This window comes from Agelaius tricolor, unplaced genomic scaffold, assembly GCF_023055355.1.
Source record: "Agelaius tricolor isolate 1412-34295 unplaced genomic scaffold, bAgeTri1.0.p SCAF_4, whole genome shotgun sequence".
NCBI classification, from domain to species: Eukaryota; Metazoa; Chordata; class Aves; order Passeriformes; family Icteridae; genus Agelaius; species Agelaius tricolor.
In genome coordinates, this window is record NW_027269264.1 from 56,457,680 (window position 1) to 56,475,260 (window position 17,581).

The window sequence follows — 17,581 nt, forward strand, 5'->3', positions numbered from 1 at the left end:
GCCTTCCCGTGCCTCAGTTTCCCCTCCCAAAGGAGAAATTCTGTTGTCTTCTATATAAAATCTGGTGAGGGTAACAGCTAAATGCATATTAGATGTGCGTAAGTCTGTGAATGCATTCACACATATATAGGGTTATTTTATATTATTATATTATTATATTAGCATGTTCATACATATATTAGGGCTGTTGAATCCACCAGAAAGTCTGTATCTAAATATATATATATACACACACACACATATATATGTGAATATATGTATTATCCAGGTTAGCTGTTTTCACTCCAGGGAAAAAGCATCCCAAGTGCTTGGAGCTACAAATCTCTGTCATAGACTGAGCTGATTGAACATGAAGAGCACTGGGCAGCTGCACGAGGAGCTCATCTGCATCTGGACTGCTGCTGCAGCAGTGATGATTGCCCCTAGCTCACAGAATCACAGAATTATTTAGCTGGGAAGAGCCACTGAGTTCATCAGATCCAACCATTCCCCCAGCACTGCCAAGTCCACCAAACCCATGTCCCCCGGTGCCATTTGTAGACATCTTTCAAGTCTCCTTTAAATCCAGGCATGGGCACTCCACCACTGCCCTGGGCAGCTGTGTCAGGGCTGGACAGACCTTTCATGAAGGAATTTTCCCAATATCCAACCTAAATCTGTCTTGGCTGTTTCTCTTGTTCCCTGGGAGCACAGCCCGGCCCCCCCGGCTGTCCCCTCCTGTCAGGAGCTGTGCAGAGCCACAAGGGCCCCCCTGAGCCTCCTTTGCTCCAGGCTCAGCCCCTGCCCAGCTCCCTCAGCCTCTCCTGGGGCTCCAGCCCCTTCCCAGCTCCGTTCCCTGCCCTGCACACGCTCCAGCCCCTCAGGGTCTCTCTTGTCCTGAGGGCCCAGAGCTGTCCCCAGCACTGGAGGTGTCACCTGCCTGTCCCTCCATGGGAGATTTTCTTCCACCTCCCAAAGAGCTTCTGTTCACTCTTCATTTTTCTCATCCAGGTCCTGTTTGAAACCTAATTATCCTAAATTTTGGGGTGTCACAGACTGGCTCACACCCCTGCAGCAACACCCAGAGGAAAATCACTGCTCACCTTCGCTTCAGATGCAGGGACCTTGTCTCAGAAAGCATGTGAGGATTTTGCATTTCCAACTGATTTTTCAATGAATATATCATCAAGACCTCCAGAAAAACATCACAAAAGCTGCCTAAATGAGAAGCCCATTTCTGAGGACTCGGAGGTGAAGCCTTAAATATTTCCCCAACGATGCAGAACTCCAGCTAACATTGCAGAAGTTGGTCCCACTGAGACAGCCCTGTCCTGTTCACTATGGAAACTGAGTTAACAGCTCCCCCTTAAAGACAGGCAGGTTTACAGCCACCCCTGCAAGGATTTGCCAGAGGTTACCCAAGAGCAGAGGAAGGTTTTAGCTGACAGACAGGGTCTGTCCTTAAAAACCTCAGCCCCTGCCTGGTCTGGCTTTGCATCTCCTGCCTGCAAATTGGCTGCCTGAATTTCAGATGACCCTTGGGGCTCGAGGCACTGCATGAACTATTAGGAAGCCTGATCGGATTTGTGACATCTCAGTCAGTGTCATCCCTGCAGAAAGAAGGAAATAAAATGAAACTTTGGGGGCTGCAGCTCAGCACTGCTGTTTGGCTTCTTCCTTGGCATTTGCATTTATGGTTTTTAGTCTCAGTTCCTAAGGAAATGAGCTTTATATAATTGTGTGAGATTTACATGAGAAACCCCTGCTTGCCTGAACTGAGCAAAATTATTAGTGGTACCATGAGGGGAAGTGGGAAATATCAGCTGAGGCCACATTGAGCATCAGAGGGTCCAGTCCTGGCTTACCCTGCAGGAATAATTCCCTAAAGAATCAGGGTTCCTATGAGGCCACCAACAATCGTGGCATGTTCCCAGCCTCACTGCCCTGTTGGTTGGTGGTGGTTAACTGAGGTGTAAAAACTTCTTAGGAATCATTGAATCATTTAGGTTAGAAAAGACCCTTAAAATCATCAAATTCAAGCATTAAACTGCCTCTGGATGTGGCTGAGGTTTGCATTTTCTCTTCCTGGCAAGCAGACGTGGCTGGGTGAGACGGGGGGTGATGGAGGCTCCTGTGTGTCCTGGTGCTGCTGAGACCCCCCCAGAACAGCTCCAGGTGTGGGTCCCAGCCCTCTGCTGTCCCCGGTGTCGCTCCGGTGGCCGAGCTGCCTCCAGGCCACCACACGAGGGCAGCCCAGGTTCGAGTGTGCAGGAGCTGAGCGAGCAGATGCGCCGAGAAACAAACCCCCAGCAATTGTACTTCCACACCACAGAGCATTTATTTGCTCCGCACAAAATTTCATTCTTCTCAGCCCCTGCACCCTCGTGGTGACAGCCCAGGTGCCACATGAAGGGTCACCCTGGAGGGGCACCACAAAATGTTCCATCACCCCCCCGCTCATCATCATTTGATGGCAGAATCATTTATGTTGGAAAAGACCCCCGAGTTCACCAAGTCCAGCCAGGAATGTGATGCTGAAATCCGAATTCCCCCGCTCCAGAGCAGCGCTAAGGACACACGAGAGGCTCAGTGCTTCAGGTAACAGTTTATTTTCTCCAGGGGTGTAAGATGTGCAGCAGGTATGTGTACAGGACCGCCAAGAGGAGTCGCAACCAAACAAGAGACTGGAACAAAGAAACCTAAACAGTATCCTGCCCTACAGCAAATAGTGCAAGTCATGTAAAACATTGGATCAACATAGGAAAACACGGGGGGAAAAAGGTATTTCCAAGCCACAGGTATTTTCTCTCCCTCTGCTGGAGGTCCCAGAGGTGGGGCTGGGAGATGGGATGGGGATGAGTTCACTCGGGCTCAGACTATATAGGGTCTATCTTCTACAAGAAGGGATTTTTCTCAGTTCTTCCCTTTTTGTTTTTGGCTTGGAAAGAAACACAGGTGCACACAGTCAGAGGTACCAAAAGGCAATGGCAGATCTTAAAAACCCAGCCACGGGTGACCTGCTGCCAAGCACATAATTTTCTTAAAACAAGATGGTTGGGGTCTTGCTTCATGTACTCTCTTACCTTAAAAGTTTCCCCTGCAACCACACAATATTCCAGCTTCAGGGCACCAAGACTGTAAATAAAGCACTAATCCCCTCCAAAGTGGATGGAAAAGGATGGGGGGCACAGCAGGTCCCAGGGGGCTGCAGGCAGAGCACAAGTGGGGCAGAGACCGGGCAGCATTTGCAGCCTCACTGGTAGTGCCAGGAGTCCTGCTGACACATTCAAGTCTAAAACATTTTAGGCTGTACTTTGCAAAATTACTCCCTTTATTTTTTTCCTGCAGGTGACTGCCAAATGGAAAAGCCTCTCACTTCCCAAACTGCAGGCTCTTTCTTCCCTTCTTAAAACATAAGTATTTTTTTCTCTCTGTAATTTCCTTCTGCACAACTGCAGGAAGAGGCTCTTGCAATGCTCAGCAAAGGGTTTCAAGCCCAGGGAAAGGGTTTGCCCATCCAGCTCCCTGCCACTCGTGCCAGGAGATGCTCCTTTGGCAGCAACACCTGGTCCAAGCAAACGCTGCATGCGCAGCATCACCCCGGAGCCGCTCCCCCTGCACAGCCTGGATGCTCCAGCAGATAACAGCAGCTGTTCAGGAGCAAGCATGTAGCCATATGTTGTTGCTAACAAGCATTTACTGAAGCTGGTTTCTTCCCGTGATTCCCAAGTGTCTGATTAATGCACAGCTCCTCCAAGCGATTTTTAGATTTTTTTTTTTCACCCTCCCCTTGCAAATCTATTTCTTCTTTTTTGTTGTTGTTGTTGTTGTTGTTCTGGCATTATAAGCAAACCAGAATGTGAGCATCAAATGGGGTTAAAAGCCACAAGAGCTGAAACAAAAGAAGTTACAGGTGTATTTAAATAGCTAAAAAGTAATTCACACAATTTTCATTTGGGAATTTTTTTTTTTGTGCTCAAAACCACACAGTTTATGGGCTGACCCTGCCAGGGTCCTGTCGGCTCCAAGCACAGAGGAGCTGCTCAACAATCAACCACCTGCCCTGGGAGGGGGATTGGTATTTCTTTGTTCCCAAGTCACACTTCTGGACTCTGCCTGCAGATCTGGACCCCTGCCCGAGCACCTGATGCTGTGTAGTCCTTCTCTGAAGTCTAAAGGAAGGAAAATAACCTGTGGCTGGAAGAACTTGGGAAGTTTTACTGGGATTGCAGCAGGGTGAACAATCCATGAGCCTGAATCCCTGGTCCCCAGGCTTGGGAGGCTTGACACAGACCTTTATTTCCCACAGTGTTCCCAGTTAAAACAGACTGGGAAGAAATCAAGCAGCCTGACCTGGGTCTCTGGGCTGTACCAGCATCCCATCCTCTTGGGAAAGGTTTTTCCAGGGACTGTCCCGAGAGCTAAGCAGAGAGGAGGGAGCGGTGCTGGTGGGAACATCCCTCCCCATGGTTAACCTTATCTCAGTGAGCTCTGGGAAAGCACAGCACCCTGGTAGGTAGCAGAGAGTGCCCAAAGGTGATTCATCCCACCCCTGGGAGGTCCAGCGTAGGTGGGGTGAATCACCTCCACCAGAACCTGCATGGCTTCAGAGGCAGGCTGGCAATCACGTTGCAGGTTGCAGGACAACACGTAGGTGTCTCAATAGGCTCAGGGCACCTGTTTACTTCACCTCCAAATGGCTGAACAATGTGGGATGAGTCCCACTGTTCCTAGCGGGAGCTTATCTTCCAGGCTTTTGCACCTCATTCAAAAACAGCAAAGGAACTCTGCAATTTCTGTGCGACCACGTGAATTAGAGGGCTCATGTTTGTGTCAGTTGTGTTTATGTAATCATAGAATCATCAGAAGATTTGAGTTGGAAGGGATCTTTCTTTAAGGGTTATCCAGTCCCACCTCCTGCCATGGGCAGGGACACCTTCCACTATCCCAGGTTGCTTCAAGCCCCGTCCAGCCTGGCCTTGGACACTTCCAAGGATCCAGGGGTAGTCACCATCTCTTTGGGCAACTTGTTTCAGTGTTTTGCCACCCTCATTGTAAAAAACTTCATCCTTCTATCTGGACTGAATCTCCTTTCTTTCAGTTTAAAACATCTCCTCTTGTTCTATGACAATAGGCCCTGCTAAAATCTTTGCCCCATCTTTTTTCTAAAATGCCTTGAGGTCCTGGCAGGGGCTCTGAGGTGTCCCTGGAGCCTTCTCTTGTGCAGCTGAGCAGCCCCAGCTGTGCCAGGCTGGCTCCAGAGCAGAGGGGCTCCAGCCCTGGCAGCAGCTCCGTGGCCTCCTCTGCACTGGCTGCAGCAGCTCCAGCTCCTTGTGCTGCTGGAGCCAGGGCTGGGGCAGCTCTGCAGGTGGGCTCTCACCTGAGCCCAGGGGCACAGGGGCAGCATCCCCCCTGCCCTGCTGCCCACGCTGCAGCCAGGCTGTAGGAGCCAGGGTGGGATGAACCAGAAGCCACCACACCATGAGCTGGGACAGAGCTCATGTCCCTCCAGCCGAGGTTTGGTGCTCATTACACCCGCCCTGGTTGGGAAATGGGAGCAGATCCCCAGGAAGGCACCTTCACACTCAGCTGGGCTCCCACGTGGATACCTGTGGCCTGGACTCACCACACAACACCAAAACGTAAAGAAACAAGAGTTTTCTCAAATCATCCCTCTACACCCCAAAAGATGATCACTGCCAGTGCTCAGCTCCCTCCAGCCCTGTCCAACCCAGCGCCAACGTGGGAAAATCAACCTTAACTCCATAATTGTCATCAGCATCAGCCCCTTGGGCTGGAGCCCATACCAGCTCAATCTTTAATTAATAAGTGATTATTCTGGCTTTCCAAAAGGCGTCAGGCAAACATCCACAGAGCTGAGGCCACACGGGTGGCTGTGCTGGCAGCTCAGCAACCGCAGCGGCTTTGCCTTCTCACCATGGCCACAGGCAAGAGAATCAAGTCCTGCTAATAATTTAAAAGCATCAATTAATACAGTTTAATAAATACATAAAATGATCTAGTGTCTTTTTTTTTCCATCAGCTTTTTAGCATCAATCAAAGTTAAGGGTGATTGTCCCATGAGTAACTAAGGCAAATTTGTTTGTGTACGTGTGTGTTCCTCTCTACTTTTTTGTTTTGATTTTTTTCCATTGTTTTGTACATAAAGCAATCACATAAAAATAGTTATAAATAGAAAAATTGCAAAGGTTTATCCCCACTTAGACATATAGGAAAAAAAAAAAGAACCCAACCAACCTAACAAACAAACCAAGACAGAAAAAACACCTTGCTTCAAGTCCTTGCAGATCATACAGTACTCAGCATCTTTGGATATTTTACAATGACTCCAAATCGTAGACAAAAAAACACCTGAAGGAACCAATCATCTGCAAAACGTCGCTTGTTTAAGAAGTTGATGTGGATTAAAAAGAAAAACTTTGATGCAGTTTTAAGAAGATTTCTTTTTCTTCTTACTTTCTTTTTTTTTTTCTCTCCATTGACTTTTGTTGCATGTGGAGTCTTTAAGGATTTCTTTTGGGAGGAGGAAGCCAAGTGTTGGGCAGTTCCTTGGGACCATTCTGCTATGGGTGGTCTCAGAGCAGAAGTCCCTCAACCCTCCTGAGGGCTGTGGAACCCTTGACTTCCTTGTGTCCCCTTCCTTGCCTCTGGTGGGCAGATTCTCATCCAGCCACCTCGTCACTGATGGAAAAACCAAAAACCTCATGAACCCGCGCTCCTCGCATTCCCTTCGATTTTGCTGACGTTGAAAGGTCATAGTAAAAAGAGAAATAAAAAGCCCCAGTTTGTAACATTTACATTTCCGAGTGTTGGTTTTGTGTAAAACAACCACTGCAACCCACCTCAGCCAGGGGTGGAAGTGGGATCCCACCATGTCTGCCTCCCACGGCTCGTCCAGGAGGAGCCATCAGACGCAGATGGCCACCAAAAGCCTTTATCCTTCAGAGCAGCTCATGGATTTGGGGCTGAAGGAGGTGGACAGGGTGATTCCAGCCAACTGGCCACTTTTTGTGCCCTGAAAGAATTACCAGATGGGGTCTGCAGGGATGCTGGGGCGTCACCCCAAACCTGCTGGCCAGCATGGGTGACCTTCAACTTGGAGTACCCTATCATGTATCACCACCTTCTCTTTTGAAACAACTACAGTGAAGAAACAGCATTTCTACTTGCTGTCAAGTAGATGATATCACCATCAAGACTCCAGTAGTGAACTTCTTTTCCACAAAGATCCCTTGAGACAAACAGCAGGGATATGTGCACACCCAAATTTTTCCCACCAACACTGCAGATCTGGGGACACGTGAGTGTGTTGTAAACTTTCCTCATCACTATCACATAAGAATTTGAGGGAATTAAGGACAGAACCCCAGACATTTCAGAATGGTCAGCGGCAGCGAATTCTGACTCTTTGGTTTGAAACGACTTTTTCATTTCAAAATTCCCACTGGTTCATTTTTTCAAAGCAAGGGTTTAATAAAAGCTCAGTATCGAAATATTACTGATTCTTCCAAAACTTTTCCTTCACCTTTTCAAGCAACTGAAGTTAAAATACTCAAAATAGGCTTTGGTTCTCCTTTTGAAACTTTGAAATAGCTAAAGAACCAAAATAAGTAAAATCCCCCTTTTCCACCCAGCTTTGCGCTAGGTGTTCAATCTCCTTTTTTTTTTTTTTTTTTTTTTTTTTTTTATGTTTTTAATGTTTTTAAGGTCCCAACTCATGCTGCAGGTCAGGGCTTTCACCAGCCCTGTAAATCTGATATACTGCTGAGAAAGCCAGTGGCCAGTATCCTCCCTCTCTCCCTCTCCCAGTAAGGCTGCTAGACCTCCCCCTTATCCCTTGTAGAATAAATATTGTTGCCAGACATGGGAATTAATTAAGAAGAAAAGAAAATAAAACCAGAAAGAAAACACAAAAGTCCTTTTGACCAAAAGGGCCAAGGAATGCAACATAACAAACCCAAGTCTGGACGGCTTGTCAGTGTCCAGTGAGCTCCATGTGTGGGAAAATGGGGAACATTTCCCACAGAAAAGCCATCTCATGGTGATGGCCGAGCCCTGGACTAAGGCAAGTGACATTTCTGGGGGTGTTGAAGAGAGCAGCAGTCCTGGCCTGGCCTTCCCAGATGGAGCCATGAGTGGAGGGATGGGACAGGGAGTGCCTGACGGCCCCAAAGCCAAGTGCGGAGTCTAAAGTGCCGGTGGCCACGGGGCACAGCACCTGCCCATGCCCTGCTCGCCCCAGGGACGGCCTCGTGCCCCAAGCCCCATGGCAATGAGAGGACAGAGAGCTTCTCGGGAGCCTGATGATGCAGAAGGGCGGGTGGGAGCCCAGGGGAGTGGGCTGCCTTGTTGGGATGGGAGCAGATGCATGGTGGGACCGGGCGCGGGTTTAGTTGCTGGCCTCTGAGATGGGAGCCACGTGGCCAAGCCCCGCCAAGCCACTGAAGCCTGTGCTCCAAGGGTCGGGGAGAGGGAAGAAGGGCTGGGCAGCGAGGTTTTCATTGTGGCCCAGGGCGAAGGCGAAGATGCCCGCGTTCCTCTCCATGTCCATCTGGGCCCGCCTGAAGAGCTTCATCTGCGTTTCTTCAATCTGGCTCTCCAGCTCCTGCAGGCTGAAGGGCGCCTTGGCCCCGCCCAGGAAGTGCTTGGGGCTGGGCCCGGGAAGGCACATGGCCGTGCTGCCGAGGTGGCTGCTCATCTCCTCCAGCGTGGGCGGCATCACGAAGCCGCTCTCCACGGGCGGGCCCCCAGGGGCGAAGAGCAGGCCGGCCGCCCGCCACGCCGCCGGCTTGCGGCCGCGCCGGGGCCGCGCGATGCGGCAGCTCTGGCGCTTGATGTGGCGGTGCAGGTGGTCGGAGCGGGTGAAGCTCTTGTAGCAGAACTCGCACTGGTAGGGCCGGATGCCCGTGTGGATGCGCATGTGGTTCTTCAGGTCGTAGTTGTGCACGAACTTGGCGTTGCAGTGGATGCACAGGTACGGCCGCTCGCCCGTGTGCTTCCGCATGTGGATTTTGAGCTTGTCCTGCCTGCAAAAGAAAAGGTGCTTGGTCAGGCGGTGTGGGCCGGAAGGGTTGGGATTGCTCTTTTTGGGATTGGCTCCCCGGCTGGGATCAGGGTGATGGGAAGGTGGGGAGCTCATCATGGGGTCTCTCCCAATGTATGGATGGTCTTGCAGGGTGATGTTTGCGTTTGCCTCCTCTTTCCTGGGCACTAAAACATCATACAAACAGAGCCCTCCACGTCAGGAGTTTGCAGCCCATCCCAGACAGTTCAAAACAGCTTAAATTGGAGGGGGAAAAAAATCCCTGTAATAAATTCAAAAAACACAGAATCATTAATGCTGGAGAAGACCTAAAATCATCAAGTCCAACCACACCGCCAGTCAAGGCCACCACTAACCCATGTCCCCAAGTGCCACATCCAGATGGCTTTTAAATGCCTCCAGGGATGGAGATTCCACTACTGCCGTGGGCAGCTGTGCCAGGGCTGGACAGCCCTTTCAGGAAGACATTTTTCCTGATTTTCCAAGCTCAGCTTTCTCTGGCACAACTTGAGGCTGCTCCCTCTTGTTCTGTCCCTTGTTCCCTGGGAGAAGAGCCTGACCCCCACTAGGCTACATCCTCCTTCCACACATTTGTAAAGAGCAAGATTCTAAATATGGGAATACATCTATATATAACTATATCTGGGATTATTACATACATACAGCTCTGTTCCGGCCTGCAAATAACGAAATCAGCTGGGATTCGAGAGCCTGGAAATGCAGGACAATACTGCTTAAATTCAGTCCCTCTTGGAGCCGATTTTCCTCTCCTTTTATTCTTGCACTGACCACATGGTGTCTCAGGAGCCTTCTTTTGGAGCAGGAGCAGCACACAGGGTGATGCTGCCGGAGGTGCAGCACCCAGGCACTCTGCCCTTCCCTGCCAGGGTCTCCAAGGCCAGCACACATCCAACCTCCCACACAGTTTGGAGAAGTTTTTCAAGTCCAGCCATGGAAAAGTGTAATATCCATCCCAATAGCACTTATTTACAAATATTTATATATGTTTTTTTTAAGGGGAACATCTAAAAGCGAGAATGTTTTCCCATACGGGCAATCCAATCACTGCTTTTTCCCCCCCAAAAAATGTTTCCTTCTGCAGCCAAAAACCAAAAAAAACCCAAAATCACAGTTTAAGAGAATGATTATAAAAAAGTGAAGCTGCTTATGGCCCAGCTGAGCTGAACACTGCTTCCTGGATTGCACCAGTGGTGTTCAAGTAAAGAGCAAAGTGGGAAAATTCATACTGCTTTCCAAAATTATTTCAGTATGAACCCTCCAACACGCTACTATTGAGGCTAATAATATGTAGAACCTGTGGAGTAATTTCATTATTAGATATTAAATATATATTATATATTACAGATATGTCATATAAAACTATACGGTGTATTTTAATATAAACAGTAAAGAATATATAATTCATTATTGTTTTAAAATATAATTATATTATAAATTACATAATGTTAATATGTATTATGATTATTTAATTTATATAACATAAAAACCAGACAAAAATCTGTTTCTTCTGCCAGGTCAAGCCCTGAACACTTGGAAGGTGCTGCCTCTGAACTAGTTTTTGCCACCCAGCCCATATTGAAACAGTTTTTGGTGACATGCCCAGCAGCACAGAGGTGTTGGCCACACCATGAGGAATGCAGCTCTGGGCTGGGCATCCCTGCACACCAGTCCCTCAGGATCAAAGATGCAAAGGAGTATCCCTAGCAGGAGAGTGACTTCTTCACCAGAGGATGCTTTATTGCTCTTGGGACACTGATCCCAGCCTGGCCCTGCACCTACAGATTTTTTAGGGAGACGTGAAAAAAAGGCATCTCTCAGTCCCTGTGCCAAGCTCAGGTCAACTTCCCACTGTGGCACTTTTCAACCTGGTGCTACCCCGAGGTTTTCACAAAGGTGCATTTTCTCTGGAAGGGCTGTAGCCAGTGCTCAGCAGCAGACAAAGCAGCAGCAGGGAAATTTCACCCCGAATGGCGAAGTCGCGCGCGGATGAGCGCGGGGGCTCGTGCTGCAAAGGGGGGGGGGGAGTGTTAATAAAAAGCAGAGCTGCCGACCCCACCTATAATTTAATTTAAACCTCTGTAGGTAATGTTTAACCTAGCAGGATCGCTTTTCCTAATAAACACGCTGCGTGCCAGGACTGCATAATGTACACACAGGCAAAGCTCTTTTCAGGCTATTACCCATCTCCAGCAGCAGACGGGGAGAAACCCAATCCTCCCTGCCCCAGCAGCATCTCCAGGGAATGCAAGGGAGGTTTGTGGAGCTGCTCAGAGGCTGGGGGGAGGTGAGGTGCTCTGTTTTGAAGCACCCCAGGGGGATGTGCCATGGGGAACACGGGGTTTGTGAGCTGGGCTGGAGGCTCGCTCCGACGGAGATCCGCACTCTGTGTGTGAATAACCTTAATGCAATTGCATTAGGAGAGCGATTAGGGCTCTGTGAGCTGTCACAACACAAATAATAGGAACAAATAATGTTAACCTTTCCAGCTGGAACAGTATCTCCTTGAGCACTCTGGGGTGGTCTTGGTGGAAAAGCTGAAATATTTGCAGCTTTCTCTGGAGTTCTAGCAGGGTGGAACAGCAGACTAGAAGCTGAGCAGCCTTTGTTTAAGGAAAAAATAATTAATGAGCCATTAAATGAAGTCCTGCTTCCTGTGATCAGATGTCTGTGGGCAGCAGGAGTGGCAGGTCCAGGTGCACGTAGGGTCCTTGCTGGGGGATAAGAGATCCCACTGATGTGGAGGGGAAGGATCTGCTGGGGAGGCTGGGGCACTCCTCACCCAGGAAAATAAATCTTCATTTCCCCAGCAGATTTTCAACTCCACAGTGCCTTACATGCAGAAGTAATGCAAAAGACTGATTCATACTGAAATTCCATTTGGGAACCTCTGCTTCCCTGCGCCCTCACTCCCAGGGGACCTCAGAAGGAACCACCTGAGCTTGCATCTCCCCAGTGAAGGCACTGTGGGTGCAAGTCCAATGCTTTCAGAAAGCATGGGATTTTCCCTCCCTCCCCCGAGAGCAAAACACATAATGCAAGTGGCAGCACTCAGGAAATCCCAGTAGAATTATTTTTCTGCATCTCAATCACTCCACCTTGCTTAAAACTACACCTTTTCCTAAAAGAGAGTTCTCACACACCAGAGTAATGATGAAAACAGATAAGAAAACCCCACCCCAAACAAAGCCAATTAGCTGCACGCTATTCAAAATCCTTCCAAACACATTTAAAAACAAATCAATATTTTAAGACATCTGATTTGCTCGGGGTGCTAAAGAAGGAAAAGACCCTCTAGGACCCAGCTCTGCACAGAGTGACCCACAAGACCAGTTTTCATCAGTGGTGTTGGGAGACTGCACTGTTGGGCAAGTCTCAGTTTTTTTGAATTTTTTCCCCTTGGATGAAGTCTCTCTACCCCTGTGCCCTGTGTTTAGAAGCTGCTGAGCACATGGGGGATGTTGAAAATACCAGGTTTAGTCCTGTATTAGTAATGAGTCATGCTAGACCAGCTCTGCGTGGAGTTTTCAACCTCCACCACGCTGATATAACCCGTCTGGATTAGGCGTCGTGCCTCAGTTTCCCTGAACTAAGTGAACAATGCTGCCCTTGCCTGTAAAGGACTTTGGGAGCCCTCTGGGAGGGCTCAGCTCTATATTCCTGTCACAGGGCAGATGTCAGTGATGGATCTAGGCAGGCTATTCCCTCATCCAAAAATTAGCACCTGCAGCAGCACACACAAGGGAGCGACAGGGACCACAGGATGGGGCTGGCCAGGCTGTCCCTCCAGTCCGAGAGGCCACCACACCCACAGAGACAACAGTGCTAACCTGGGGATGCAGCACCAGCAGGAGCCAGATCCAAATTCCTGCAGGCAGGAATTATCACCATGCAGTGGCCTTTCCCCTGCAAATACCAGGGTGAGCTGGCTCATGCTGCACATGCCCGCCCGAGGCACGATGCTCCCCGCATTATAATATGGTGTCTGCTGTGTTAATGGAGGGGAGCATGGAAATTTATTTTCAGGTCAAATTCTCATCATCTGCATATCTTCCATTCGAATATTATCATAGGGACAGGAGAAGAAAAGACAGGCTGAATGCAGGAGCACCCCAGGTGTCTGGCCATTGTCAGGAGCTCGCCTCTGCCTACTGTGCAGATTATTTTCCTCTGGTTTTCTCACCCCAGCTTAATAGGGCTCTCTCTCTCTCTCACATGCAGCCAGGAGCTGAAATACCATGCTCTTGTCAGAAAGCTTTATTATTATGGTAAAGATTGTTCTCATTAGATATTAATTACACTCAGCAAGAGCAGGTCCAGGAATCTATTTGTCTCCACTCACCAATTAAATTTGCCTAGCTTTGCAGAGGACAGTTTCAGGCTGGAACATTTGATTTGCACAGCTAAATACAACTTGGCAAGAGAAGTTGCAGCTGCCCCATCTCTGGAAGTGTCCCAGGCTAGGTTGGACAGTGATGGGAGCAACCTGGGATAGTGGATGGTGTCCCCAGCCATGGCAGGGGGTGGAACTGGATGAACTCTAAAGCCATTTCCAACCCAAACCATCCCATGATTCTGTGAGTCCAGCTGTTCCCCCAGCACTGCCAAGTCCACCAAATCACGTCCCCAGGTGTCACACCTACACATCTTTTAAATCCCTTCAGGGATGGGGGCTCCTCCACTGCCCTGGACAGGCTGTTACAGTGCCTTGCATGAAGAAATTGTTCCTAATATCCAATCTAAACCTCCCCTGGTGATGCTTAAGGACATTTCCCCTTATCCTGTCATTTGTTACTTTGGGGAAGAGACCGAGACCCCAACTGCACTACTAAGACATGATAATTAGGGCCACTCCAGCCCCAGAAAGCCCAGAGAGCCCAGATACTGTCACGTCCAAATGTGTGCAACTTGGTTGTGGTCTATACTGATGCCAAAAAGTGCAAACCCAAACTAATTACATCCTGTGGCTAAATGGCCCTCCCAACTCAGTGCATCTCTCAGCACATTAGAGATGAAGCGTCCTTGGCTGTTTGACCATCTGTTTTCCAGCTCACTCTGGTCCCACTGTGGTGAACTATGGTGGGGTTGAAAATATCCTGTTACTTATTTAAGCTTTTGTCCAGCGAGGGGATGGATCCAGTGAGCTGTGGATGTCATCCACAACCCACAAAAATCAGTAGGTTCTTTTTCTTCCTCCACCCTCCCTTCCTCCCTTTTTATTTTTTTTTTTTTTTCTAAAGGGACAGAGATCATGCCCTGCTTTCCTCCCTACTTTTATTCTGGGACAAAAACTCTGGTGAGTTTTCTCTGATGAGCAGCAGAGAAATCAGTCATGGGTTATGATGTCGCCCCTCCAGCCACCACCCCACTCCCCACACGTCAGAGGTGACCAACACACACCTGGTAAAGCGAACCTCACAGATATTGCACATATAGGGCTTCTCCCCTGTGTGGGTCCTCATGTGCCTGGGCAGCTTGCCAGCCCCCATGATGACTTTGTTACAGATGGGACACTGCTGGGATGCCTTGGGCTTTATTTTCCTCTCTTCCTCCAGGGGCCATGGGGGAAAAACTCCTCCAAACTGGGTAGCACTTAAGAAATTGAGATAAGCGCTGTAGTCAGTCTCTGCCTTAATATGCCCTAAGGGAGCTGCTGGGGTGTTGGCAAACATGTCCTTGAAGAAGTCATTAGGGAAAGGAGGCGGAGGCAGGTCTTCCTTCTCCTCCTCTTCCTTGATCTTCCTCTTTTTGATCACCAGATCCAAGGGGCCGTTGTCTACCTGTGGCTCCTCCAGCTGGGAGAAGGAGTTAAAGTCGCCGTTCCACAGGTGGGGGAAGAAGCTGGGGGCAAAAGGAGACAGAGCTGGCCTCCGTTCTGGGATGTTTGCCTTAGGGTACAAGTTTTCACTCAGCAAGGACTCTATGGAGAAGTCTCGTATCATGCCCAAGTGTCCAGAGGAGTTACTGGCTGGGAAGTGATTTGGAAAATCTTTAGGTGCTTCTGTATAAGCTTCTTCGGTGAGATCGGACTCAGAAGGGCTTTGGTGGCAGCTTACTTCTTGTACATCAGCTAGGTTCTCCTGGTTGACAAAATCTTCCACTTCCTCCTCCTCCTCTTCCTCCTCATCTTCATCTTCATCTTCATCATCGTCGTCGTCCTCTTTGTCATCTTCCTCCTCAGCCTCCCTGTCGGGCTCCATGATTTCAAGGCAGACGTTGATGATGCTCTGGATCTCCAGCATCTTGGCGGCGCTGAGGATGTGCTTGACGTTTGAGGTGGTGATGGTGAGGGTTGAGGTGTAGGCGAACTCGAGGATGGCAGAAAGTGCTTCAGGCTTGACAAAGTCAATCTCGTAAACATAGGGCTGGTCTGTTAAAGTGCCGGTAGTGAAGAGTTTTTTGAAGTACTTGCTGCAGGCAGCCAGGACGGAGCGGTGGGTGCGGTACTCCTGGTCCTGCACGATGAGGATGACATCGCACAGGAGCCCGTCGTGCCGCTGCTCGTTCAGGCCGCACAGCACCTCGCTGCTGTGGTTCGGGAATGGGATCCCGATAAGATCTTCAATGCCATTGGCCATATTCTCATTTAGTGCCCTAGGACAAAGCACCAACAGCACAGCGTTAGCAGGGGATTGCCAACTGATAATGCCAAAAGGATGCTGCCTTCTCCCGAGTCCTTCCCTCCTCTACCTCACCTGCTGTCACCTCCTGCCTGCATCTCTCAGTGCATCTCCAGGCCACCTTCAGCTCCTTCCAGATCCTCTGCTTCCCTCCCCATCTCCTCATCTCCTTCTCAATTCCCACCCTGTTCACCTTTTCACAATCACCACAAGCTCCCTCTTCTCTCTCACACCCCTCCCCCAGGAACCTTGTGCAATGACTCCCTACCCACCACATTTCTTCTGAGTCCTCCTGGAGCCAGCATTGTTCCAGGCACACGTTGGATTTGCCCTGCCAGGAGCTGTGTGGGGAAAGTGTGATGCTGTATTGCTTCACACTGCCAAGAGGCAGCACCTACTCTGCTTCAATGAGATGAGTCAGGGAGTGCCCATCTCATCTATGTGATTGTTCCTGGGGCTGGTACAACTGGACATCCCAGAGAGGAGGGTCACAGCTTCCTGCTGCAGCAGGAGAGTGATCCTTATGGATCTTCAGTTCTACTTCATGCCTGGAAGCTATGACATGTCACCTCACGTGGGGACATGCCACGTAGGAATGTCCTCCTGAGGGATCTGGGAATGGGGAGGAAAGCAAGGATTTGTGTCACAGTGTGTACCTAAACATTCAGAGGAAGACAACCAGGTAGCAAGGACCTGGCCAGACACAGAGTGTTGTTTGCTATCTCTTCCCATGAGCTGAGCTCTCTCCATTCCCAATCCTGCTTGGACTTGTCAGCATGGTATCAAAATGCCCTGTGCATCTGGCAGACCTCTTCCCCTGCTAGAACAGCTTTAGCTTCAAAGGAAAACTCGGAAGTAAAAAGCCCACACCCAAGAGGAAAACTTGATTCTTTTTTTATTTTTTTTTGCCATTTTTTAATCTGTAAGATGTTTCCTCTTTCACATGGCTCCAGTAGCCCTTCCACATGAGAAATCCCAGGAAAGGAAAGCGATTTCCTCTAGCAGGCGACGAATACATTAATCCCCTCACAGACAGAATACATCAAACAGACAGAATAACTTTGAATACACTAACCCTTGGAAACCCCCAGGACACAGAGCATGTGTTCATGCAGTGTCACCTCTACCAGCCCTGGCCCTGCTGCAGGTAGACACTTGGTTCACAGCCAAGGGACAGAGCAGTTAATCTCCAGGAGAACTCAGGGCATGTGAAAGCAAAACTGCAGCCCCACTCCATCCCTTCTGCAAGGCTGACACCATCAGGCAGGTTCCCCAATTGCACACCACGCCACATCTGCAGCTCTCCTGGGATCCACTGCCATGTCCTGGCTATCCTTCCCTGCTCAGTTTCTGGCTCTGCTGATTCCAAACCTCCTTCCAAGCCACCAGTGGGGACCTGGTTTACTTCAGATGGCTCCCGCCCTCCCAGCCACCTCGGGGATGGAAAGAGTCTGATCTGATGGAGGCTGTCCATGAAAACCTGTGCTTCACCTTGGCCAGCAACCCTTGGGAAGCCTGGGAGGCCTGTAGAGGGGATCAGACTCAGCAGGAAACATTCCCGTGGGAAAAGGAACGCTGTCTCCCTTTTCCTCCCTCCCCAGGGAGACCTTGCAGGTATCTCCCCCACACCTAACCAGCACTGCCAAAAGCGGGTGTGTGGGAGCCAGAGAGTGAAGGTCTTGGAGGATGTTGCAACCTGCAGGGAGGTGATGGACCACAGGTCTGCAGGGAGCCACAGGGATGGGGGACAGTGTCCAGCTGCCCATGCTCAGTGAAGCCTCACAGGGATGGGGGGACAGTGTCCAGCTGTCCATGCTCAGGGAAGCCTCACAGGGATGGGGGGACAGTGTCCAGCTGCCCATGCTCAGGGAAACCTCACAGGGATGGGGGGACAGTGTCC

At 49.7% G+C, this 17,581-nt stretch overlaps 1 protein-coding gene across 1 annotated transcript in view; it reads right to left on the minus strand.

Moving 5' to 3' along the window:
• Positions 1 to 2,572: 2,572 nt before the first annotated feature.
• ZBTB7C (zinc finger and BTB domain containing 7C) overlaps positions 2,573 to 17,581 on the minus strand; it is a 94,909-nt gene continuing 79,900 nt past the window's right edge. The window contains exons 3-4 of the mRNA XM_071425837.1: positions 14,462 to 15,655; positions 2,573 to 9,026 (exon numbers count right to left, since the gene is read on the minus strand). Coding sequence (XP_071281938.1) covers positions 8,390 to 9,026; positions 14,462 to 15,655 — 1,831 coding nt within the window. The 3' untranslated portion in view covers positions 2,573 to 8,389. The remainder of the gene's footprint in view (positions 9,027 to 14,461; positions 15,656 to 17,581) is intronic.